General features: G+C 36.6%; 2 protein-coding genes across 8 annotated transcripts in view; one reads left to right on the top strand and one right to left on the bottom strand.

The window, feature by feature from the left end:
* sdt (stardust) overlaps window positions 1-11,178 on the top strand; it is a 134,195-nt gene extending 123,017 nt beyond the window's left edge. For 4 of the 7 annotated variants that reach the window (XM_036359281.2, XM_070110094.1, XM_070110095.1 and 1 more), the window contains 6 exons: window positions 7,272-7,479; window positions 7,543-8,779; window positions 8,843-9,039; window positions 10,034-10,165; window positions 10,348-10,529; window positions 10,789-11,178. In XM_036359281.2, the coding sequence (XP_036215174.2) occupies window positions 7,272-7,479; window positions 7,543-8,779; window positions 8,843-9,039; window positions 10,034-10,165; window positions 10,348-10,529; window positions 10,789-10,983 (2,151 nt within the window). In that variant the 3' untranslated portion in view covers window positions 10,984-11,178. Of the gene's footprint in view, window positions 1-1,118; window positions 1,941-7,271; window positions 7,480-7,542; window positions 8,780-8,842; window positions 9,040-10,033; window positions 10,166-10,347; window positions 10,530-10,788 lie in introns of all 7 variants that reach the window. The other 3 variants (XM_070110098.1, XM_036359288.2, XM_070110097.1) reach the window with 2 other exon arrangements.
* Window positions 11,179-15,797: 4,619 nt separating this feature from the next.
* Window positions 15,798-24,948, bottom strand: pdgy (pudgy). The gene is made up of 5 exons (XM_036359290.2): window positions 24,345-24,948; window positions 18,373-18,583; window positions 17,171-17,710; window positions 16,993-17,107; window positions 15,798-16,920 (listed from the first exon to the last, which is right to left on the bottom strand). The coding sequence occupies exons 1-5, from the start codon at window positions 24,597-24,599 to the stop codon at window positions 16,278-16,280; spliced, it is 1,764 nt and encodes a 587-aa protein (XP_036215183.2). The 5' UTR covers window positions 24,600-24,948; the 3' UTR covers window positions 15,798-16,277.
* Between the last annotated feature and the right edge of the window lie 1,566 nt (window positions 24,949-26,514).

The raw sequence follows: 26,514 nt of genomic DNA, 5'->3' as shown, positions 1-26,514 counted from the left end.
TCCAATTCAAATTGTTCATTTTCTAAACAGTTTTTAAACACCAGCAATTTATTTTGCTGTTTATTTGACAACTTTCCATCGCCGTTGACACTTCACCAGCTTTGACAGGCTGTCACAACCGACTTACATTTGTCACTGTCAAACGCCTTTTGTGCGACTTCCGAAGCACAGGCGAACGATCGCTATAGCTCATCGCCAAAATTTTAATTTCGCGCCAGTGTTTACAGCTTTGCTTTTTAATTTAGGATTTTCATAATATTCATTAGAATTCGACGCGTCTGCTGGCATGTGTGTAGCCACCTGTCGCCCCCACTTCGCTCATTGGCCGCAATCCCGTGTGATTTCTGTGAATTGCTTATTGTTTTTTACACGAGCGCTGAATGCCACTTTTTCAATGCATTTTTTTCTAATTATTTTTTAACGAGTTTAACACGCCGCAAACTGCTTGTGTGTTTAAGCTTTGTGGCGATTGACTAATTGTCTTGCTGCAAGTGAATGTGAGCGTTTCAAAGAGGCGTGGCGCAAATAGCGTTTGTAGGGGGCGTGTAGTTATAAAGGGGTCACCAGTTATATCGCGGCTGATTTTCGGATCCATATAAGTATGTGCTGTGTGAGAGAGCAAGAAGGAAGTTAGATCAACACAGCTGTATAATTTGGTTAGAGAAACTCGAGTTTAGTGTTTAAAGAATTTCTGTAGAAAAAAAAATATAACAATAAAAATATTCATAATATTAATGAAATAACAAAAAATAAAGTAATAAAAAATACTATAAAAAATAAAAAAAATTAAAATTAAATACAAAAAAAGACAATTCTAGCGATTTCTATAGTGGAGCGGTATTGAGTCGAGTTGAGTGAAAAATATTGTGGAGTGGAGTTGTCCGAAATTTAAATTCAATGAGACTTTTATATAAATATAATAAATTAGCGGAAAAAAATTACAAAAATAATAACTGAAAGTTATAGATATAAAAAAAATTTAACCAAAAAAAATAATAATTTTATTATAAAATTTATACAAAAAAATATTATCAACCTACGTTATTTTATATAAAAAAAAATTAAAACTTAAAAAAATTAAATTAAAAAATTCAAACAAAAAAATATTTTCAACCAAGGATTTTTTACTCGACAGCGCTAAAAATAATTTTATTTCGAACATTAAGTCAGAAACATTAAAACAACAAAAAAAAAAATAAACAATGACTATAATTATTACGGCTAATGGTTAAATAAATACTTGAATTGAAAAATAATAAAAATAACAACAAAAAAGTCGTGAAAAGTGTGCAAAATCGTAAACTGCCAAAATGGTTGTGTCCACATTGAGCATCACGCTCGACAACAATGGACTGGTGGCACCGCCCGCGCCACCGAATGTTGTGCGTTCGATTACAACAGCAACAATACCGACGATAATCACAACGAGCAGCAGCGTTGGCAACAGTCCGGCCGCCACCAGCAACAAATATGCGAATGGCGTGCATAACAACAACAATAATAATAATAATAGCAGCAGCAACAGCAACAATAACAGCAGTTTTAACATCAACAACAATAATAACAACAAACTCAGTGCCAATAGCAACAACAACCATAGCAATAATAATATTTCCAGCAGCCATAGCGCTAGCAACGGTAGAGGTTTAAGCAATACAAGCAGTTTTTGTGATATCAGTGGCGCTGCTGCATCACCGGCGCCGGCACCGCCACCCAAAATAACCACAACAACATTTATACCAAATGCCAACCAAATATGTGATAACAATAATGTGCCACAGCAACAACAAAAACAGCAACTACATTGGCATTCACCGCAAACGGTGAAGGAGTCAGCGCAACAACAGCAGCAGCAACAAAAATTGCCACAACGCAGCAGCTCATTGCTGTTGCAACGCGATGCCCAAGTGAACATGTCGAATCGGTTGCGCCAGCAGCAGGCAAGTAGCGCAAGCAAAGCGAGAAAAAAATTAAAAAAAAAGAAAAACAGAAAACGTTAACTTCGGCTGCACCGAAGCTATAATACCCTTCACAGTTGCATTTTTTGTAGCATAAAATAGTATGAAAAGTTCTTTTCTTGATTTTGATCGGTCGGTTTATATGACAGCTATAGAGTATGAAGGCCCGTTAGTTAACATTTTTCATACAATTTGTTTTTTAATTTTTGAAAAAAATCAAATTTTAGTTTCACCAAAAATTTATTTCAAAAAATGTTTAGTAAAATTTTACCTTTTTTTAATTTTTAAAAAACCAAAAAAAAAACAATTAAATTTAAGAAACAATAATATTACTAGCTTCATAATATCTTTTTTTTGCAAATTCTATAAAAAAATTACCTGTTTTACACAAATTTAATAATAATTACTCATTAATACGCCAACAGTGAATTTATTATGGCCATAAACTTGTATAAATATAAACAAAGTAATGAGTTAGCTAACGCTTATATATACCTATATGTGTGTGTGTGTGTGTAGATATGTCCAGCGATAACACAAGAAAAACTAAAAAATATTTATGAAATGTAAATAACAGCGCTCCAGCGCGCGCTTACACACACACATGTGAATAAGCAATCAAAACCAATTCACACACACACACACCTGCGTCCACGAAAGCAATCGAAACGCTCCACTCCAAGCGCTGATGTCATTGCTACAAGCACTGCAGCGCATTTCTGCTGGCTTTGCCGCCCGCAACTTGCTCGTCAACACAGACCCGCGCGCCGTCGCTCCCCTCTCACACATCATACGCCTGCCTTGTTCGTTGTTGGTTTATATTTTGCGCAGATTAGTAACAATACTTTTTTAAATTAATTTTTTTTCTATCTAATTTTTTTTAATATTATTTCTTTAATTTTTTATTTCATTTTTTTTTACTGTTTGTTGTGTTGACGCCAAGCTGCGCAACTAGATTTTTATAGCAAAACTTCTTGGGCAGTTCTGTTGTTTTAATTATGTGAATTAAAAAAGCATTAAATTGAGGAAGCGTTGAGTAAAAACAAAAAAAAAAAGCAACAACAACAAAGAGTTTACATAAGGCATTTAGCATTCTCATATTTACGTTTTAGGTTATGTGAAGCATTTCGTGTCAAGTTCTAAATTATTCTCAAATAAGCTACATTTTCTCAAGCCGCGGTGCACATTTGAGAACTGAGTCGCTTGACCAAACTTTGCTCCTTCAATTGCTATTCTATTTACCTAATTTGTGCCAAACCCAAAGCACGCACTCAACCGCTGTCTCAGCCCCAATTGGCGCTTTATTTGCGGCATGCCTCGATCGCCTAATATGTCAGTCACACACATACCTGACACATACCAGTCGGCCTAATTATTTATTAGGCTTTGTTTGCGCGGCCAAAATCATTTAAACGGTTAATATTTGTAGCGGTTTTCAGCCCAAACGAAAGCTTTTTACGGCAAAAGACGTAGTAAAATTCATTTACAGCCATTTCCCAGCGCTTTATTTGTTTGAGTCGCTTTATTTTATATTCAAATATTTTAAACGAAATATAGGCGTTAAAGAAATCATGTAGGCTTTACTGTACTCCTTCATATACACTCTTGTGTTTGAGTCATAAATTCGCAATTCACAATTTTCAAAATATTTAAGCCTCGCCTTTTTGTCAATTACACAGATATTTTTCATTTCTTCGCCTATTGTGGGCGCTATTTTTATGCCTGCCGTCACACAGTTTGCGTTCAGCCTCCGCTCATTGCTGTTACACACACCTTAGAAGAATCTTAATTCCACGAATTCAGCAAGTTATTTGCAATGTGAAGAACAGCTTCGAGCACCTTCAGCATTTGGCAGATTTCAAGTGCGCTAAGCTTTGCTAGCAAAAGTACACACACACATCACAGGTGTGTAACAAGCGACATATGTTTACAAAGAATTTTTAGTGTTTTGTTTGCCAACTCTTTCGTTTTCGAGCATGGCTTGTAAATACATTAATAAGTCTAAATAGTTTTGTTGTGACTCTCGCGTATGAATTCTTCATTGAAACACTACACACCTTACTCAAATGCTTTACTCCGTGTTTTGTGTGAAACTTGACTACGAAAGTTTAAAGCGAATTTCGATTCTTATGTAAATTAGTGTGTATATTTTCATGTCTTGCAAAAATTTGCTGCGTAATATGGCATATTCTATTTTCATTGTTAAATTGTAGCAGTTTACTCAAAAAGCTTTATTTCAAACGCTTTTGCAGTTAGTAAAGCTTAAAGGCAACATATGTTTACCTATACGTGAAAGCTTTTAAAAATATATTCTAAAGTTCATTGATTTTCTTAAAAACATGAAAACAATACAAGTCGTAATAGCTAGAACGATTATGAGTGTTGCAAAAAGCTTTAGTACTATCAAATTTTTTATACAAGCACTTCAATGATTATAATTTAAAAAAAGTTAGTGCGAAAAGGCTATACAACAGTATGAAAGCTCACTTATTCATAAGAATATTTTTTTAAAACCATTAACACAATGCAGTCATTATAGAACATTTATGAAAGCTCCGAAAAGCTTTCGTATTAGCAAAAAATTGATGCCATCTTTTATGAAGCGGCCATGATTATAGTTTAAAAAAAAAAGTTATAAAAGTTATATGGCTATATAACAATATGAAAGCTCGCTGTAAAAGCTTATTTAGTTAGAAAATTTACTAGCGTTGAAATAAAAAAAAAAACCATTTTTTGTATTTTGAAAATTGTATGAAAGTTTCATTTTCGAAAAGTGAAAGCTCATGCAAAAATTAAAGCATTATTGCAAATACATAATAAGCTTGCAGCTTAACTTTGTAGAGCCATATAGAAAGTGATTTATTTAATTACGTGATAGCTATAAATATGTGCTGATTATTATAAATATTCAATGTGAAAGCTTTGCCTAAATAATAATAAATCCCATGTCTCACATATACAACGAATTAGCATCTTCAGCCGATAAAAATAAATTCATAAAATAGTTTCCTACTAATTTATTACATTATTTTTATGTACAACGCCTAAATCAAAGCAATTGTTGTTGTAATCACCTGCTGTGCATTATACGAGCTTTCCATTGTCAACGGGTCTTTTTATTGCTGCCATTACCGGCTATCGGGTTCACACATAGCCAGTCGTCTTAGGGATTTCCGCTGAATTATGTGCGAATAAAAAGCAACAATAAAGCTGTCGCATTGTTGTTGCGCGTTGCTTGTTGTCATATTTATGTTGTATGAGTTGGAAAAATGCAAATATTTCACGTCTTGAAGGAAAATTTATTTTGCGTTTTTAGGGCGCTTGGTCTGCGGTTGGGTCTCAGCGCGCTTCCAGCCAATTGGTTTTTGGGAAATCGCATTGTTGCGCAATTTCACATTTGCCTTTGTTATTGTTGTGCCAACAGTTACTTCGCAGTGCGGATTTGGTCTGCATTCTTCAGGTGTAAATCATACTTACACGCTTTGCATTTTTGAAGGTTGCCTTGTCAGCGAAGAATACCAAAAAATGCAAAAATGAAAAAATAGTATTAAAAAAATGCAAAAATAAATAAACACGTTAATAAAACGACGTTCTGTTGCATACGATTTTCTGCTCCAATTGCCGCTGCACAGCGCGCTTGTTTGTCAAGCAAAAGCGCTAAGTAAATAAAACGCGGCGCTGCGTGCGGCATGCAAATCGCCGACACTATTGTGCAACTGCTGCAAAAGTTTTAAGGCAAATCCTTGAATGGTGCAACATTTTGTTATTCTCCTACTTTTCACGCCAAAGTTCTATTTCGCCCTTTTCACACTCTTTGCTTGTTGTTTTGTTGTTATTTACATAACGCTTGTTGCATTTATACCTGCCACCTGCCATCTGCATTTGCATTTTTTGAATTTGCCACAATTGACGCGCACACACAACGCACTATTAGCTCCTGCCACGCCCACCCACAGTATCTCTCCCTAAACAGCATGCCCTCTTAGCACCTTCTTGGCACTTTGCCCTTTTGTGGGTGGGCTTTCGCCTCCGCACGCTGATGGATTGCCCGTAATCACACTTGACAGGCTTCCAATGCGGCGCAGCTACAAACAATGCGCTCTGCTTGTCATATTTTCTGTGCACATCTGTAGCGCTTTGTTTGTTGCATGTTGCACTTGTGAATTGTGTGTACATTTCACTGCACACTTTCATATCAATACAAATACTTATGTGCCACTTTCAACTGGCTTTGCGTGCCGGGTGAACGGGCGCTCAGCTGATGTAAAGGTGGAATGCACAGTGGCGTGCGAATTGCATTCTAAGCCGAGTAGGGTATATGCTCAAGTACGTTAGCTGCTTTGATAAATTTGTCTAGTCCAAAAATACTTATATCATTATGACCCTGAGATTATCTGTCAGACTTCTACTTAGCATCTCTGGCGCCATTTCTTTAATGCGAGAAAATTACTTGAAATTCTCAGCAAGTTTATAAAACATATTTTATTTATATGCGCGCTATAACTCTAAAATTTTATTAACTGTTTCTGTACTTTGTCCAAAGCGACAGCTGACAACATATTTTACAACTACCACATTTTATCTCGTAAAAGTCTTGCTCTGTTCTCCACTTACTTACTAACCGTTCTTTACTTTATTTTACGCTTCATGCCGTCTGCCTTTAAGTGTCTTCTTAACTGAACACTAAGCAACTGTTTTTGCTATTTGTTTGCGTCGTTTGTGTCTTTGAGCAGCCGCTCAAGTGTTGTCACTAAATGTGGCAAGCACAATGTATACATACGTGACACATGTCCGATGAGGGCGCCCCTAGTTGTGCTACTAGCGCCACAATTGCAACCCTCTCGTGTTTGGGTTGACTTCGTTCGTCGCTCAAGTCATCTCCGCCCGTTTAATGAGCCATCGACCTACTGGCCCATTCACCCCATTAGCGCGCTAATTAAATTAAGCGCATTGTTTTGGTGGCGAAGATTAAGTGGCACAAATGCGCTGAGGACATGCTCACATTAAGTGGCACGTTTGGCGGTAAGCAAAATTTTTCGGGTCTGAGGGAAAAGCGCATGAAAATAGTGCAACTGCTTTCATTTGTAGGGTTGCAATCGCGCTTTATCCGTAACAAATACTGGTTTTACTAAACTATACACTAAAAATCATTCATTTTTCGGAGCAATAATGGCACAGCTGTCCACGGAATCGAGACTTTATTACCTGCCTATATTTCTATCAACCGCGCTGATTGTTTTTCAACGCAGCTTTAGAGCTACACACAACTTGCAAGCATTGCAACTGACCAACATTATATTTTCTGTCTTTCAGGAGCAACTGCGTAGACGTCGCGAAGAAGAAGAACGCATTGCGCAGCAGAATGAGTTTCTACGCAACAGCTTACGTGGTTCGCGCAAGCTTAAGGCGCTGCAAGACAACAAGGCGGCGGCGCAACAGCAGCAGCCGACCTCTGCGGAGCGCGTTACGGGCGTGGAGAACGAGGCGTACCTGGACGATGAGGAAGTCGAGAAAGTCAATGGTGAGCACGAGATTGGTTTTTCATTATAAACGCGCTATTTATCATTTCTCTTTCTCCCTCCAGGCTATGGCGAACTGATCGCTGCGCTGACACGCCTACAGAATCAACTTACCAAAAATGGTATGTCCACACTGGCGAGTCGAGTTTCGGCTGCCCACAATGTGCTGAGCAGCGCCGGTGTGGCACATGCGCTTGCTGCGCGTGCAGCCGTACTGCAACGGCGGCGCCCACGTGTCGCTAATCCAGTAAGCGTGAACGCCACCTCGCTGCAAAAGGATATTGTCGAACTGCTAACGCAATCGAACTCGGCCGCGGCTATCGAGCTGGGCAATCTGTTGACGAGTCACGAAATGGAGGGTCTGCTGCTGGCGCATGATCGCGTTGCAACGCTAACCGATGCCACACCATCACCCATACTTAGTGGATCGAGCAGTCCCCAGCAAACGTCAACAGGCGCGCCAGTGCCACTACCCAAGAGCGCAGCGCTACGCGGCACAGCAGTGCCACCGCCCGTGGTACCGCCACCGCTGGCACAACGTAGTGCTATGCCACTACCGCAAAATATGACGGCGCCGCCAGTACCGCCACAGCATGGTGGTTTCATGAAGCAACCGATGCGTGCCGATTCGCCACCACTAAGCGCCTGCTTTGGCACACTGAATGATCAGAATGATAACATACGCATCATACAGATTGAGAAGTCTACTGAACCACTCGGCGCGACGGTGCGCAATGAGGGTGAGGCGGTCGTCATTGGACGTATAGTGCGTGGCGGTGCTGCCGAAAAATCCGGTCTGCTGCACGAAGGCGATGAAATACTCGAAGTGAATGGCCAAGAGTTGCGCGGCAAGACGGTGAACGAAGTGTGCGCGCTGCTTAGCTCCATGCAGGGTACGCTGACGTTTCTCATTGTACCCGCTGGTAGTCCACCGCCCGGTGGTGGCCATCGCGAGAATGCAGTGCTGCATGTACGCGCCCACTTCGACTACGATCCCGAGGATGACTTGTACATACCATGTCGTGAGCTGGGTATTAGCTTCCAGAAAGGCGATGTCTTGCACGTGATCTCACGTGACGATCCTAATTGGTGGCAAGCGTATCGCGAGGGCGAAGAGGACCAAACGCTTGCCGGTCTCATACCTAGTCAATCGTTCCAGCATCAGCGTGAGACCATGAAATTGGCCATTGCCGAAGAAGCGGGCTTGGCGCGCAGTCGTGGCAAGGATAGCAGCAAGGGCGCGACACTGCTGTGCGCGCGCAAAGGTCGCAAGAAGAAGAAGAAGGCCAGCTCTGAAGCGGGGTGAGTTAGTTGTGGTAGTGTAAATATTTTCAAATGTTATACGTCTCCTTTAACTTTTCGCAGCTATCCGCTGTACGCCACAACCGCGCCGGACGAAACGGATCCCGAGGAAATACTCACCTATGAAGAGGTCGCCTTATACTATCCACGTGCCACACACAAACGCCCTATAGTGCTCATCGGCCCACCGAATATTGGGCGTCACGAGTTACGTCAGCGGTTAATGGCCGATTCGGATCGCTTCTCGGCGGCAGTGCCACGTAAGTTACGAAATAAATTCTACTCGAAAACTAATGTAAGGCGTAGGCGGGCTAAGCGTGGGCAGCTTCACTGTCTAACTGTGTATAGTAGTAACTGCTTCTTCTTAGTTATGCGACTTCATTCAAAGCGCGATTTAGCTTCAACTATCATTTCATTACTTTTTAGTTGATTCTTCGGCATTTTATATTTATTTAATATGCAGTTTTATTTCTGACAGCGAGATTTTTTTCAGACACTCGCCTTTTTATCGAAAATACTTTCCTTTTTTCATTTTCGCTTTAGTTTTCTATTTATTAGAGGAGAAACTCAAAAAGGGTAAATGCCTAAAATATCGTTAAAATATTTGCAATGCTTACATCTAGAGGAAAATAGTAAAATTTTAGCTTGCCTCAGTCTTTAAACATTTTGCACCGCTGCAGCTGAGCATCAGCTGACGCCTTCTACTCCTCAAATATTCCATCTGCTTTAAAGCGCCGACTAAAGCTCACAAACAGCCGCGCATAGATGTAATTAAGCGGCAATTTCCTTGCGCTCTACTTTGCTGAAGACATACACACACACACACTCACTGTTGGCTGTGCATTGGCGTGCTTGCCAGGCCTTAAGTCCTACTGATAGCCCTACAAGGACGAACAGTTTTTACATCTGTGTGCATGTATGCGTTTGTGTCTGTCACTAACGACTTAATTGCAGCAGCCAAAGCCAAAGGCAAAGCCGAAAAATGCTCACCTTCAATTCAATCGCCGTGTAGCGCTGTTGACAGCAGCCTTGGCTTATCCTTAAAGCAGGCGCAACATGCAAGCGCACCGTCATCCACACAGACGCTTGTCGTGTGTCAGCCAATATTTGAGGTGCTGCGCCCCTCCAGCTGCTTGCCGGCTGCCTGCGCTCATTCATTTCACCACTTACACACACACACACTCATACACATATTTATTTATTTACCTGCTGCACTTGTGCGGCTCATCTCTTTGCGTTTTCTTTACTCCGCAGATACGTCACGTGCGCGCCGCGAAGGTGAAGTCCCCGGCGTTGATTATCACTTCATCACGCGCCAAGCCTTTGAGGCGGACATACTGGCGCGCCGCTTCGTCGAACATGGCGAATACGAGAAGGCTTACTATGGTGAGTAATTTACCATGTAATGAGTACACACTCGTACCTATATGCATATGAAAGGTAACTGTACACTCGGTGTACGTGTAAATACACTTTCATATCCTATCTGTTAAACAAATTAAGTAAATTGCAAATTTTCACATATCGTCTTCTTCAACGACGTTTTCTTTTATCTTTCGTTGTTGTAGGCACCTCGCTGGAGGCCATACGTACAGTGGTGGCGAGTGGCAAAATTTGTGTGCTGAATCTGCATCCGCAGAGCTTGAAGCTGCTGCGCGCTTCCGATCTGAAGCCGTACGTGGTGCTGGTGGCGCCGCCGAGTCTCGACAAATTGCGACAGAAGAAAATACGAAACGGTGAACCCTTCAAGGTGAGTGGACCAAGCTGATATAGATGTGTTATATTTAAACATATTCTTCGAAGAAGAATAGTATATTCTGAGCTTGTTTTGTCGGAACCATTAACACTAAAGCAAAAGCCTAAAGAGCTGCGGCCTTTGAGCATATATCTTTCTTATTTCGATCCGCTTCTTTAGCAGTTTGTTTGTTTTCTGGTTACAACAAAATTAATTGTAATTTTTTTTTAAATTTTTCACCTTTTTTAACAAATCCTACCATTTCGCCCGTTAGGAGGAAGAGCTCAAGGACATTATAGCCACTGCCCGCGATATGGAGGCACGCTGGGGCCACCTCTTCGATATGATAATCATAAACAACGACACAGATCGTGCTTATCAACAGCTGTTGGCCGAGATCAATTCGCTGGAACGCGAACCGCAGTGGGTACCAGCCAGCTGGGTGCATAATAATCGGGACGAGTCATAAAGTCATCGGAAATAAAGTGCAAGCGAAATGAAGCGTGAAATGTACGTAAAACAGGGATTTGTGTATAAGGAAAATGAACTGGAAAGTAGAACTAATTGCAAACACGAAGTGAAAACACAAAACTAGGTGTAGTGCTGAAGATAATTGTTTCAAAAATGCTGTTGATTATGCTTTTATTAAATTTCTAACACCGTACTTGAGTTTCCATTTTCCTCTACTGGTTTCTTGTGTTTGTTTTTGAATATCCCACACCTTCGGAGCTTTTGCCACGGTCATGCGCTTACACTGAGCTTATTAGCTTTCGCCAGGCGCATGAGCTCTCACAGAGTTTCGGAGCATGCAACAAGCTTCAGCGTTTTCACCAAGCTTCTGCACTTTCACCGAGCTTATGAGCTTTAATTTTAACTTTTGTGAGCTTTCACTTCAAAATTACATTCTTCTGAAAAAATGTAACGTTTTTAGTCGCCACTTTACCAATATTGATCCACAGTGTTCGTGTTACTACAAATACAAACAAAGGTTTCGCGCCGTGCTCGTGGTTTGAGCGTGCAAAAGCATATGCGAAAGCTTTATTTCCAAACGAAAATGCAATACTTACATATAAATACAAATATATATTATTTACTTGAACATACAGTATACATACATTTATATATATACACTTACACACACAGAGCAAAATTGAACGTTTTTATGTATAACTTGTTGATTTAGTAATAAAAATATAATTATTTGAAATTTGAAATAATAAAAAGTATGAAACAAATTATGCATGCAAACTATATATAATTTTTAATCTAACATTTAACGGTCTTATTCATGAAAAAGAAAATTTTATGAAAATAGAAAACCAAATAATGTTAAAAATTGATTTTAAAGTATTTTTTCGACAATTAATTGAAATGAAACTAATTTAAAATTAATTTAAACAATTTTTTAAAAATTAATTAAAATTTTGAAAAATTATCTAAAAAATATTTTTAAAAAATTTATTTAAAATTTTTTTTTTGAAAATTAATTAAAAAATATTTTTTAAAAATTAATATAAAAAAATGTTTGAAAATGAATTTATAATATTTTTTTAAATTGATAAAAAATATGAAAATTAAAAAAAAACTTACGAAAAATAAATTTTTTTATGAAAATTTTTTATGACATATTTTGCAAGATATATTTTGTTTAATTTTATTCAAAAAATGTTTTAATTTTATTGTATTGGTTATAGTTTTTTTATGAATTTGACCGTTTCATGTACTTATACAAATACATACACAGACAGTAAAAAAAGTTTCACAAATATTTTTAATTTTTAATTTACTTTATGTATTATATAATGTGCTGCATATACATATTTACTAAATCAAAGAAATTCCTTAATTACAAAATGTATATTTTTTGTTTTTGTTTTACTTAAGTTAGTTGTTTACCTTTATCTTTTCGAGCGTTTCTTATGTGTAAAAATTAGTTAATGAAAATAAGAAAAAAGTTTAAAAATTAAAGGAAAAACAAGATCAGCTGTTTTTGACAAATATTTTGTAAACTAGTAATTTAAGCTTAACCAGACAAAAACAAAAATACAACAATAATAAATAATATAAAAGTTAAATGCAACAAAAGGGTAAATCAAACCACAAAACAAAAAAGAAATAAAAAAGTTCTTGCGTCGGCAGAACAAACGAGCAACCGTTCCAAAGGTTTTGCGCGCTTCAAAAATATATAATGGTATGAAAGATAACGGCAAAAAGCAGAATTCACTAAAAAAGAATTTACTTTAAACACACGTACCATAAATACTAAAGATAACAACAACAAAAACACAAAGTGCTGCTAGTAACTAAACAGAACTTGCAATTTAGTAAGCAACTCATATAAGCTAGTTAAAAACAACAAAAAAAAAACAAAAAAATACACATACAAAACAACAATAACAAAAGCAAAGAACAAAAGCCACACAAAACGTGAGAGTAACACACACAAACAGCAAATAAATTCACCTAAAGTCAACACCAAAAGCAAAAAGCCGCAGCTCAAGCCAAGCTTTCACTGCACAAACGCGGCGAAAATGCAAAGCGAGTGCAGCTGAATTTGGAGAAAGCGAAATTTTGTAAAATATCTGATGCATTACGGCTAAATATCAATCGATTTCAACATAACCTCAAACATATAACCGTTAAACACACACATCGCTTAGGCACAGCTAAACACAAACGGCTAGCCAAGTGAGCAACGCGCCACTGTGCGCTCAGCCCAAGTGTATGCGGCTGGCTTAAGGTTCTGTAGGAAATATTAACAACAAAAAAAAAATAATAATAATAAAATAAAATGACATAAAAAAATTAAATTAAATTATATAAAAAAAAAATTAAAAAAATTATATAAAAATCATTTGCCGCAGCGTAGGCAGAATAGAGCTAACAAAGCAACTAAATTTAAATGCAACCATATACAGTTATATATGTATGTTTGTAAGAGTATAGTTGAAATTGTTTATTGATTTGTTTTCTATTGAAATTTATATACTTATTGTGTTGTTAGGCCAAAGTAATTGAATTCATATGCGCTGCAAAGCGCTGGAAGAACAAATGAAAAGTGGAAAAGAATATGCAAAACAAAAGTGGAGAACTTAATGCAAAATGAAATTTAAATGCAAAAACAAAAAAATAGGCATAACAATTAGAGCATAGCGCCAAAGTAGTTATGTAAAATTGTAACAAAATTCAGAAAATTAAAAAAAAAAACAGATCAACGCAAGGCTGCAAAAATCTGTAAACTGTTTATATTTCAAAACTATATATATTTTTTATTTATATTTTTTATATATTTATATTTATAATCTTTATGTCACATTCGCTTTTTTTTATTAACACATTTTTTTATTTATTTTTATTTTATTTTTATTTTATATTTAATTTTTTTTTTTAGAGCTTATTTTTTTATTTAACTTTTTGTTTTTTGATATAACATAAAATTTTTTTTTTTAAATTTTTTTAAATTTTTATTTATATGGTTCATTTATTGATTTTTAAAAATTTGTTTGTAGTGTCGGTTTAAATGGTCAACTTTTTTTGCGATTGTTTATACATTATTTCTATGTAAGACATTTTTTTTTTAAATTATTTTATATTTATATATGTATATTTTATTTTTTATAAATATTTTAAGTTTTTACTTTCTTTTAAATATTTTTTAATTCTAAAATTAGATTTAATAATATATTAATTTTTTCTTTAATTTTTATGGAAGACAATTTTTTTTCAATCTTTTTATGTATATGAATAATTTCCATAAAAAATATGATTTGTTGCGGCCTACAACAATAACACACAACCGTAGTAGAAAAATTATCGCCAATAAAAAAAATTTAATAAAAATATTCAAATTGAAACCATATGAGCAAAGTGTGCATGCAGGGTGTAAAACAACAAACGAAAATAATAAAAATAATAAAAAAAATATTATTAAAAAATAAAACACAAAATATATAGTCTAATATGAAAATGTATGTATGTATGTTAAATTCTTATGTAAAACGTAAAACACGAGCGAATACTAAATGTTGCAGAAACAGCGTTAAACTAAAACAAGATGAAATGAGTACGTAAAAAGCAAAAAAATAAAAGTAAACATGAAAATAGCATTAAAAAACCAATAGTTTAGCAAGTAATGAAAACAAGTCGAAAGTAAAACACAAAAAAAAAATATATATATAAAAAAAATAAAAATAAAAAATAACTAAATAAAAACCAATAGAAACAAGCCCAGAAATGTACTAAAGATAAAGGTAAATCACAGGTGAAAATATTATTATTATTATTTAACATTTAAATAAATAAATAAATCATGTAATTATATTAAAGAAATTTAAAATACAAAAATTAAAAAAATAATAAGAAAATTGTGCGTATTTATTATTATAAGCCTTGGAAAAACCAACGTCGGATTGAATTTCGGTAAGTACACACCGCGCTGTTTCTTGTAGTTTAGGTGCACACAAAGGTGTTAATACGGCTTAAAGATAATAATTTATTTCTCAATAAATAAATTTGTGTATTTTTGAATGCAAAACAGTTTAGAAATATTTGAAAATTTTTATAAAAAAAATTGACAATCATTTACCGAATAATGCCAATTTTTTGAAATTCAAACACTTGAGAAATCTTTCAAGCTACACGAATATTTAAGTTTTTTTGCAAAATCCTTGAACAAATTTAATTGCAAAAAACATGGAAGTGGCTCTAAAGCTGTTACAAATAATTTATACGCATTTAAACAGTTTGAGAGCTATGACTATACGAAATATTTCAAATTACATGCTGCTTGCCACATGCTCCTGGAACACATTCTTGGGCCGGGCCGGTAATAAGATTTACGCTAATATATTTTCGGCTTAGCAGACCCACCGAAATCTGTAGTTCGGAAACGGAAATGTTGCTTGAATAGAAAGTTCTTTGTTTTGTTGCCACTTATGAAATCTTTTGTACGGTATTGTTGTATAATAGGAAAAACTGCATGAGTTGAAATTGCAGAAAATGTGTAAAATACAAACACAAAAGCTCTATAATGGTAGCAGCTTTGAGAGCTTTGAGGGCCTTAAGCTTTAATGACTGCACGCTGCCGTTGGGCTGACACTGTAGGCAGCAGAAATGGTTCGCGTCTTCAGCAAAATGCTTTTAAAAAGCTTTCAACTTTTATAGCTTGTAGAAAAAGCTGATTTGTGTCAAAGCTAGGTGGTTATACCAGAGAACTATTGTTTTAAGTTCTCTGGTTATACTTACTTTTGCGGGTTTCTTCAATTATGATAAACTCTTTATAGCTTTTGTAAGAAAATTGCTTTAATACTACGCCAACTTTTGTGTAAGTTTAACACTTTTCTTCTAATAAACACTAGTATATCGTCAATAACATTATAAATGAAGAACTATAACCGCTCTTGTATAGTTTTATGTGTCTTAAAATAATTAAAAATATTTTTCTAACCTAAAATTGCATTAAAATAATATACATACATATAAGCAAACACCTGAACATACATACAAAACCTAAACTACATCCTTGATAACGCTAAAAAATCCGGTTTCTTTTGGCACTCTGCGTTCTTGGAAGCCAGTTCTCAACTGAATGGGATTATAGAACTACTGTTATTTCAACGGCACTTACTAACTATGAAATGCAACAAATGGCTACCAATTTAATCATCTTAATTAAATGTCGTCGATATAAAGTTTTAGCCACTGCCAATATAATTTAAAGATCTACACATTGCCTAACCTAAACCAGCCGCATTGCAGTGGCATCTAGCTCGAGTAGGCCTCTCGCAACTGTTTGCGTAGTATTTTGCCCGTCAAACTTTTCGGTATCTCATTGGTGAACACAACGCCACCGTCCAGTCTCTTATATTCCGCCACGCGTTCGGCCACATAATTGTAGATCTCTTCCTCGGTGGCCTTTGTGCCTTCGCGCAGCACAACAATGGCGCGTGGCAGTTCACCGGCCAATTCGTCAGGTCGTGGTATGACCGCGGCCTCCAGGATCTTCGGGTGATCGCGCAGTATGCCCTCCAACTCGGCAGGCGGCACTTGGAAGGCCTTCACTTTGATGAGCTCCTTAATGCGATCGGTGATGTAGAAGTAGCCCTCTTCATCGTAATGGCCAACATCGCCGGTGCGCATCCAACCGTTCGGTAGGAAAATATCCGCATTGGCTTCGTCGTTGTTCAAATAACCCTTCATAACTTGTGGACCGCGTATACAAATCTCGCCGGTCATGTTGGGTCCCAAACCCTTGTGGCACTCCGAGCCGATAGCAACAATTTTCGCTTCGGTGTTCGATGCTGGCGCGCCAGTAGAGGAAAAATTCGTGTTATTCGGCGACACCTGCAGAGCAAGTGGTGATGTTTCGGTCATGCCGTAGCCCTGCACGAATTTCGTGTTGTGGAATCTGTAAGCAGTTACAGAAAACATTGGAATTCTTCGATATGAAAAGAGCTTGCACAAATAAGCGCGTACTCACTTTTTGATGAAGCGCTGCATGTCGTTTGCGGTGATCGGCGCAGCGCCAGTGAACACATATTGCAGATTGGGCACCATTTCAGGTGTTAACTTCGGGTAGTTGATCATAAAGAGCGCTGTAAGAAAAGTATTATAATATTGGTTTAAACTGTGTCCTAACTGCATTGCTGTGGACCTACCAATCGGCGGCACGACGTTCAGCATTGTAGATTTGTATTCACACAGAGCTTTGACGAGATCGTCTGGACGGAACTGTGGCACTGTGATCAATTTAACGCCAATCGACAGCTTCGACAGCATTATGACATTGAGACCGTAAATGTGAAAGAATGGCAAAATGCCAGGCAAAACCTCTTGCCTGCCGGAATTCCTGAAATCGTACGGCAATTCCAGCTGTTCGCCATTAATCGTGATGTTGTTGTGTGAGAGCTGTACTGCTTTCGGCATACCGGTGGTGCCAGAGGAGAATGGCAGGAATACTACGCTGTCGGGATCAATGTCGTAATCCCTCAACTGTGAGTAGTCAATATCTTGTAGATTAATTAGTTCGAAGAAGTCTATGGCATCGGCGGGCAACTTCTCATCTGGCTGCAAGCGTATGACAGCGATGGGCAGATTCTTTTGTGCCAACTCACAAGCTTCTTTCATCACTCCATAGCCGAGACTAGTAACCACGACAAATTTGCTGTCGCTCAGCTGCAGCTGGCGACAAATTTCCTCTGAAAACGGAAAGGCAACATAGAGAAAAGTGAGTTAAAAACCACAAAAAAGGATATTTGAAAAATATTCGTTTGAGATTGCGAGCTAAACGAATATGGATTAACCAAAACGCTTATGCGTTTACAAAGGGCTTGAAAAGCATGCAATAAACATAGCATTGTATATAACAGCCACTACTAAGAAGAGCGACGACACTCAGTAATTGCTATTTGATATTCGTGGGTGGGACGAAACCGTCTGTCCAAAAGGCAAAGATAATAAAGACAATGTAAGCGAAAGGTCAAGCGATTTTAATGGACATTTTTCTTTCTCCTCAAGATAGACGTTGTGAGTCTAAATGGATTACCTGAAGTAATTCAGCTATCAGAAGTGTACTAGAATACTTTCCTTTTGTGTCTTTAGCGATAGAGAGATATAGTGAAATGAAAGTTAGCTTGCTAAAATACGCCGACACTATCGATGCCTAACAAAAATATTTAAAAGAAATTAGAACCAAAGTAACCTTTCACAACTTCAGAGCTTTCCGGAGTACATAGAGGTCGGATTTTCGTTACTTTGCGTTATATACAATTACTGGGGTCTAACTTTTAAGAAATTGCTTTAGTATACTTCATCACTCTATTGAAAAAAAATTAAAATTTTTTCTCTTTCATTCACTCACCGGCTGTGTAGATTGGATTGACTGTGGTCACCATTAGACCCGCTTCTATGGCACCCAGCGTGGCAATCGGATATTCCGGCAGGTTTGGCAAGCAAATTGCGATAGTGTCACCCTGTGCTAATTTAAATTTGGTTTGTAGGCGTACGGCAAAGGCGGCGCTGCTGTCGCGTAACTGCGCATAAGTATATTGGCGGCCGCTGATGATGCAAACCTGCAATTACAGTAAAATGCGAGGAAAGTGTTGTAAAAGTGTTTCGAGGTGAATATTTCACAAATGCAATATTTGAAGTTTAATTTTTGTTAAAAAGCAGATGTTTATCGAAGATTGCAGTAATTTAGAACTATTCTACATAGCGTACTTTAGTAAGTAACTTAGTAACTAGTTAAATTTGGCCCAACTCGTAATTTCCACCATATGGTAAGTATGTTTATTAAATGTTTATTAAAATGCGCATAAAATGTAATTATCAGCGCCACTTTATAGTGAGAAATATAATGGCTAGCGGTAATTTATGAACACTTACTTATAGTTATTTTTAGTATCTAGATTGTCGAGCGCAATTATTTAGAAAATAAACCTTAAACGAAGTACTTTGTAATTAGCTCTAGTACTCTCTTTAGAGTTTATTAGTTTTTAAACTGCGATTTAACTGTGTTTTGTTGTAAATAACTGCCGATAACAAAGTACAGCGAGTCGGTTCAAAGTAAATAATAGTTATATAAAGAAACGGCTAATGCATTAATTAAGAAAGTAAAAATGTATTAATTATTTGTTGTGTGACTTGAAGTGATTTATAAGCGAGCAAAGCATTTTATGGTAGGTTAGGTTAGGTTAAAAGGTCGATGCTAAGAAGGCTCACACTTGGTTATAGAGCTTAAACGCCAGTCCGTTGTGCTGCCTAAAAACTCCCATAAAGCTGAATCAAAAGACCCTTACATGTCGACAAATATTTTATGGTAAATGCAAAGTCATTCATTGTGATAAGCTGAGCTATTTTACAAATTTCTCAGAAATTGGCAAACGAAATTTGCAAAAACATTTTCGGTCCAAAAATAAGCTAAAAATAGATTGAAGCAAGAAAAAACCTTTTCTATAAAGTAGGCTTGCTTTTTTCTAAAGTAGTTAGTATATGGTACACTAATCGAATAGCCTCGAAAGTACCGCTAAAGCACTAGCAGTCTAAGAAAATGGTAGAAAGTTGCAAAATTCTCGCTCAACTCTAAGAAGAAGTGTGCTCACAGCAAGTAGTATATTTATATATACAAATACCGCAGCGGCTTTAAAATCATTGCAGTCTCCTAGGGTTTCGTCAAAGTTAGTGAATAAATGTCTTGATCTCTTAGTGGAACTGACATACCCTTTCACGATAAACCTGCAATGGGTTCTAGAGCATAGTGATATTCCTGATAACTGTGAAGCAAAAGAAGTAGCCAAAACAGGCACCATCCTACAATCCCTACAATTAGACCTCAGAAAATAAGAAATGTATATGCCTATTGCTGCTTTTAGATATTTAATCGAAGAACATGTTATAAATATAGCGGCGTCTCGCTGGAGGCAATCGCTAATTTGTTCAATAAGCAGGCAAACGTGACATGATTGGAAAATGGGCCGCACATGCCGACTATTAAAATTCAAATGGAATTATATTAGAGCTCTATTAGGAGTGCTAACAAATCACAGTCTAATTGGCATAAGAGCTGGAATAACAGGTCGGAAGTAATGACGTGCTAATGTCTAATTCGCAGCCTTGTCAGCAGACTAGCTGCACCATAAAATGACTATTGTAGAAGCAGTCAGAAAATAAAAGAAGCGGTGACTATAATCCAACTTATATGCGAATATAAAGCGCTGTATCGGAAAAGGTGGCGATAACCATCTGTCGAGGGTTTCTAGACGATATTTCGGAGGTTGCACAAATAAAGCTTTTTGCGCTGATGAACTTCAGCAAAAGCACTGTTCGGTTCAGAGATGAGACAATAGAGTTAGGGCATTTTAGTGGCTGTGGTTTTACAATGCGCCTCATAAAGGCCTAGTTGCATCGTCAGATAGCCACTCTATGTACCTAACTACACCACACTATTAAAAGAGAGCAATACCCCTTTTTTAAACCCTCAGCTCGAAACAGTTGGAAAGCGCTAACTTCAAATAATACAAACAAATCTGTGACCAATATAACAAACGGTTAGTGAGCGATCAGACCAACATCGAATTTATGGTGGAGAATAAAGTACCGTCCCCTATCGATGGCATAAAAATCGCTTTTAAAAAATAAAATAATTATACGCACAAAAAACACAATTTCAACAACCTTCTTTGCTATTTTTTTAATTTTTTTTTATAAACCTAGTGTAGATAATTTTTGGTTTTTGCAAAATTCAAAATCACTTTTGCGTAAATAGCAAAATAAAAAATAAAAGAAAAAAACACGAAATCTGCGCTGAAACTGTTTGCTTTTCACCTATGAATGCGCTGTGTGTTTGTGTTGCGTTATCTTTTTTTATTGCAGTCCAAAGCTCAGTGGTTCAATGTGCAAAGTCTAGATTGGCTAAATATATTATGAACACACACGAAGATGGGGGCGAATAATTACAGAGACTCTAATGGGTATGCTAGCGCAATGGCATTGAGAGATAGCGAGCAGTCTAGCGAGAGAGCGGTAAGAGGTGGGAAGGGATGAGATAGATGAGTTAGGCTGAGAGTAAGCATGTGGAATGAGGCGGCAAATAAAGTGATCTATGAATTTTGTTATTAATAATATGTATAAACATATGTACATACATATTGTATAAAAACACAAAATTTGAAGAATCTATAAATAAAAATAATCTGCAGCGGCGTGAAATCCGAACAGCAGCACACTCAAATAAATATGTGGAAAACCAAAAATTGTTTTTTTCTTTTATGTATTATTTTGTTTTCGGCGATGGAGGTGTGTCAGTGCATGACGCGACAAATTCTCTTGTTGCACTATCAAAGCGTAAATAAAAATAACATAAAATTCTGAATGAAGCAAACAAAATGTAGTGCAATAATGTACCAGTCCGACGTTTGCAACGGCAGCTGCCGACCTGATTTTGGGTGTGTTCGATTAGTTATACTATATGTGCTATGAGATTTGTAAGCATTGAGTAAAAGTGTAAGAACACAAATATTTAGAAATATAGAAAGAGATTTACTTGAGATGCTTGATACCGGAAGAGCGATATCCAGTATCTAACAAAATCCAGAAAAATTTAAAATAGGTATGTGCTAACGTACAAACAGCCCTTGTCTAACTAAAGGGTTACCTTCCAGATACAGGTAGAACGCACACTCTGTAGAAATCTCAAAAATATATGCCACAGTTAATTTAAATTAAAACTACACGAACGCAGAACCCAGCTGACAAAATTGCTGGTTATGCTACCAAGAAACGTTTACTAGAAAAGGCAAAGAAAAACAAAACAATAAAATCTATAAGGTAATCGAAATGAAAACAAAACACTTGGGCCATAAACAATGCAAAAAAAATCGTAAAAAGACGTAGGTATAATTAAAACAAACAAGCAGCGTGTGGTTGATGTGAATTCATTGAACCCGCCAGCGGTGCATTCGCAGCTGCAGAACACGTCGCTATCGCGAAAAAAATTTATTTATATTTACAAGTGTTTATATTCACTTCTGTCTCCAATTATCGATAACGGTTTGCGTTCTCGTTAAGTAATGAGAGATCTTTGGCGAGTGTCGGCGCGTAGTAGCGAGCAGTAGAAGATTGAGAGTAAGAAATATATAAAAATGAAGCAGAGTGAAGAACTAATATGAGTGGGGAATAGGGTAGAGGGTATACATTAAAATTCACTTTCAGGCACTGAGTTGATATATACGACATGCAATCACATACTATATATTATCGCAGGGTTGCTAACCCAACCACCAAGTTACTTATAAAGTCAGCTAGCCGTTCAAATATTAACGATATGACTTAAAATCACATCACAAAGGCTGAAACAAATCACATGTACCAACCAATACAACACATAGGCTGCGCTTTTTTTTTATAGAAACCCAGAAATTTATTAAGCACGTGACTTAAAAACATATCACAGCGGTATTACATCACATGATGTCTTCACAACTAACGGGAGGGGTAAAAAGCTCAGCCAGCAGCATTTCTTATATTGACATCACATCAGACATGTCGATAAATATCACATGATCTAATCAAAGCTCATGGTATGAATGAATAGCCCAGCTACTAGCGCTGTATAGTCCAGCAGGTTAGTTACACTGAGTTTGCGGACACATTACATCAAACGTGTGATGTCACACGTTCTCATTAGCACATCACGAAAAAGGTAGCCAACTGTAGTACCGTTTCCGTTATAAAGGCGTGCAAGCCAAACGGTTTGTGAGGTTACATCGTATGATACTACATGATCTGATCAACACATCACGTAATGGTTGCTTAGCCCAGCTACCAGCGTTTCTTATAAAGTAGCATGGGTTTCTCAGAGTCTGCGGACAGATCACTTCAAAGGTGCGCTATCAATTCAACAAATTAAGATTTCATGGCAGTGTAGTGCTTCCACTTATTACCGTTTCTTATAAAGGCGGACAAGCCAGCCGGCATTAAGCTGCCATCTAGATGTTTTTTTATTTATTTTTATATTTTTTTTTTTGCGCTCACTCTACACACACACATAAATCTATATATAAATATAATATGTAATAAGTGGCGAGTGCATCCAGCAGGCATAGCGCGATTCGTTAAATTGAAATGCTGCTGAAACTATTCAATTGTGGCACAAGTCGCGTCAATTGAATGCGCAAGGCTCACTGATACTAGTAAATATGTGCTTTACATGTATTTAAATGTATGATCGTATAAATATGTAAAAATAGAATTAAGATTGGCACAAATTGCACTTTGTTGGCATTTATGACTTTATGGTCTCGTTGTTGTTGTTGTTTTTGTGTTATAAAGTATCAACATTGACTAAAATTAAGCTCTGTATTGAAAGCGTTAAAATGATTGGCACGACATTTATGGTTTTATTGCTCAATTACACTGATATTTGGATTTTTACTTGCATGTAACAAAAAAAATATAAAATAACACTAAAGCTAATATTTATTTATAATATTACTAGAATAATTGTAAATGCATATTTATATATAAATTCTAGCTTCTTTGCTTCCGAATTATATTAAAAATCAATAGCGACTATTTTTTCTCGCATGCAATATTTTTTGTTTAGGCTGATATTTCACCGGCTTAAATCATTCTCTCACAGCAGCGACACTTTTTCTCGCATGCTATATTTTTATTTTTTTTGGCTGATATTTTACTGGCCTAAATGAACTAAATAACATTCCGAAAGTCTTTACTGCGCAAATAAATCACAAATTCTAGATAGCAGGCGCATAAACATTAGCCTAGGGCTATTAAATAATAAACATTCTTTGTTGCGAGAAAGTTGCTTCATTGTCTAATCTTATCAGCGTAGAGTTAAAATCCGCTCAAGAGGCTCACTAGTACAAAGGTCGGTTGCTAAATAACCACTTTAGAATTAATTGGAATATAAACCAAAGTTGTTAAAAGACAACAAAGAGCACACAATGAAACAAAACCATAAATAAATAGTCAAATCTGTGTGATCTTGTTTTTTGTTATCAAGGTGTTTGTATATAAGTTATTATAAATTATTTGCAAAGGCTTAAAAAAATGTATATTTTGTTTAATGAAGAAAGTAAGAGCGAGTAAGCAAATACAGAGTGTTAACATGTTTCATGATAAATAATAAACGAAAGCTGTCAAATAAATGGCAGTTTGGACTGTCAGTTGGGCACTGTGTAATGAAAATTATATGACAGAAGTCAAAAGGATGTCACATAGACGCCAGATGGCTGCTGTCAAATGGAGAAAAAGTAGCATCTGCCATATACCAACACAGAATTGTACAATTACAGGCTGTTTTTCACAACTCACCGTCGCTATGTCCTTCTCGAACTTCTTGAAATCTCGCCACACGTATTTGTCCACCGTTAGATTGACCGGCTCGACAGGCTCGAACGGCGATTGTCTAATGTAACCCTCCTCTTCAGTGTAAACTACGAGTTTATCCAGCTGTGTCGGCAGCGTGGTGGCGGCCGTGCTCAAACTGCGCGCGCCGCACGCAGCGACGGCCACGGAGCACTGCGCAGGCTGCGCGAAAATCACAGAACGCAACAAATGGCGCAGCATTTTAACACAAATATTTCAAATCAATACGCACAAAACACTAAAAGAATTTGGTTTCAAAATTTATAAAATATCAGTGGATCCTTTGCAGCGCGCTAATACAGTGTAAAAGTACACTTTTTGAAAACTTGCGTTCACTGCACAACTATTTTGCTCTTCTTGTACGACACACAATTATTATTGATTCGTTACGTTAATTTGAAGGCTGACAATGCTTCAATGTTTATTTTGTTTGCTGTTGGCTCTTAGCGTAAAAGGCGTCTGTAATCTTTGGCTGTTGCGGCGCTACTAAACGATGGTCGGCTCTGTATAGCGCTTGTCACTTTGTTGCCCTTTTGTAGCGAGGTATGGTGTTGTTGTTGTTGGTTTTGTTTTTGCTACTGTGCTCGCGTCACCGCCTCTGCACATTCAATAGATCGGGCGATATGTGTGTGTGTGCATGTTGTTGTATATACCGCTCGCATTAATGTGTGATTTTATGATTTGTTTATTTTTGTTTTTGCTTGCTTTATCTTCACTTGCGCGCTATGCAATGAACCGGTTCGACGACTTTAATTTTTAACAAATTTTTAACAAATATTTTTCGTAAATTGTTTTTGCGCTGGCGTACAAAGTCCAAATGTATTACGGTTGTTGTTGCTGTTTTCGGTGCAGCCGATTGCGCCGTATGTTGCAAGCGTATACACAATGGAAAAATATTTGACGCGCTCGCCAGATCCCTTTTCACCTTTGGGCGCTCGGTAGCATGTGTGTGTATGTGTGATTACAAAACAGCTGCTGTGTCGTTCGGTCTTATCAAAACTGTAATTAAATACAAAATAAATTATTTAACATTGATTTTTGATTTTAGCAAAATATTTATTATTTTATTATTGTTTTTGTTTTTGTTTTTCTATTGCTCGACTTATCTCTTCGTTCTTTGTAAATTTTTTACAATCGCCACAATTAAGTTATTATTGTGTTCAACTGTATTTATTAGCCGCTGTTTGCAATTGGCTATTAAATGCATGCAATGCCCCGTGCGCACGTGACTAATGCATAGTGTGTACATATATATGTAGAGCAATAATTGCAAAAGTCATGAAGTCGCATGAAAAACTAATATTTTTGTTAGAAAAGCATAAAGTCTTTACAGGTATACAAATACACAAAAGAAAAGAATAGTCTAGTAGCAGTTTAGTCTAAAAGCTTTGTGAAAGCTTCGGTATGCAAAATGAAAGCCGCTGCGCTACTAGATTATCACAGCAAGAAAGCTTTTTATGAAAGCGTGTCCTATTTTATAAAATTATTTTAATTTGTTTCTACATATATACTGCTTAACGAGGTAGAGACAAAAAGATTAAGTTCTTAAAGCTTTCTAAATAAATTATTAATGAATTTTAATATTAAACTTGATAATATCTAATTAATAGTAATCACGGTTGGACAGTAAAAAGCCAAGATTGTCTTAAAAGCTTTGAAGTTGTAGTGAAAAGCTTTAGAGCTTTTGTTATTAGACGTTCTTTAGCAGTTGTATCTAAACTCAACGGGTTTATTTTGAACAAGCTAGGCCTACTTTCAGTTGCTGTTTTCCCGATGACTATTTAGAGATAAAAAAAGTTGAATCCTAAAAGCTTTCTAAATAAATTATTAATGAATTTTAATGTCAAGCTTGATAATATATATATCATGCAGTAATCTCATTCGAAAAGCAAACATACTAGATATTTTTGCAAGCTTGAAAGCTGTAGTGAAAAGGTCTAGAGCTTTTGTTATTAGACGTTTTTTTACAAAGCAGCAATTGTAACTCAACTCAATTGTTTTTTGTAAACAAGCTTTTCCTACTTTCTGTTGCTGTTCTCCCGATAAATATTTGCTCCAACACATTTTTAATAAATTTTTTATGTTCATGTACCTACATATGTAAAACCAAAGATAT

The sequence above is a fragment of the Bactrocera oleae genome, chromosome 5 (assembly GCF_042242935.1).
Source record: "Bactrocera oleae isolate idBacOlea1 chromosome 5, idBacOlea1, whole genome shotgun sequence".
Classification (NCBI taxonomy): Eukaryota; Metazoa; Arthropoda; class Insecta; order Diptera; family Tephritidae; genus Bactrocera; species Bactrocera oleae.
The sequence above is the reverse complement of the archived record's forward strand: the minus strand, read 5'-3'. Positions and strand labels throughout refer to the sequence as shown.

What these genes read in the sequence shown, in the direction of transcription:
- pdgy (XM_036359290.2), bottom strand. Translation starts at nt 24,599, where the DNA reads ATGCTGCGCCATTTGTTGCGTTCTGTGATTTTCGCGCAGCCTGCGCAG. An exon ending in TCGAGAAGGACATAGCGACG is followed by an intron (nt 18,584 to 24,344) that starts GTGAGTTGTGAA and finishes CTGTAATTGCAG; the next exon opens with GTTTGCATCATCAGCGGCCG. An exon ending in ATGCAGCGCTTCATCAAAAA is followed by an intron (nt 16,921 to 16,992) that starts GTGAGTACGCGC and finishes AACTGCTTACAG; the next exon opens with ATTCCACAACACGAAATTCG.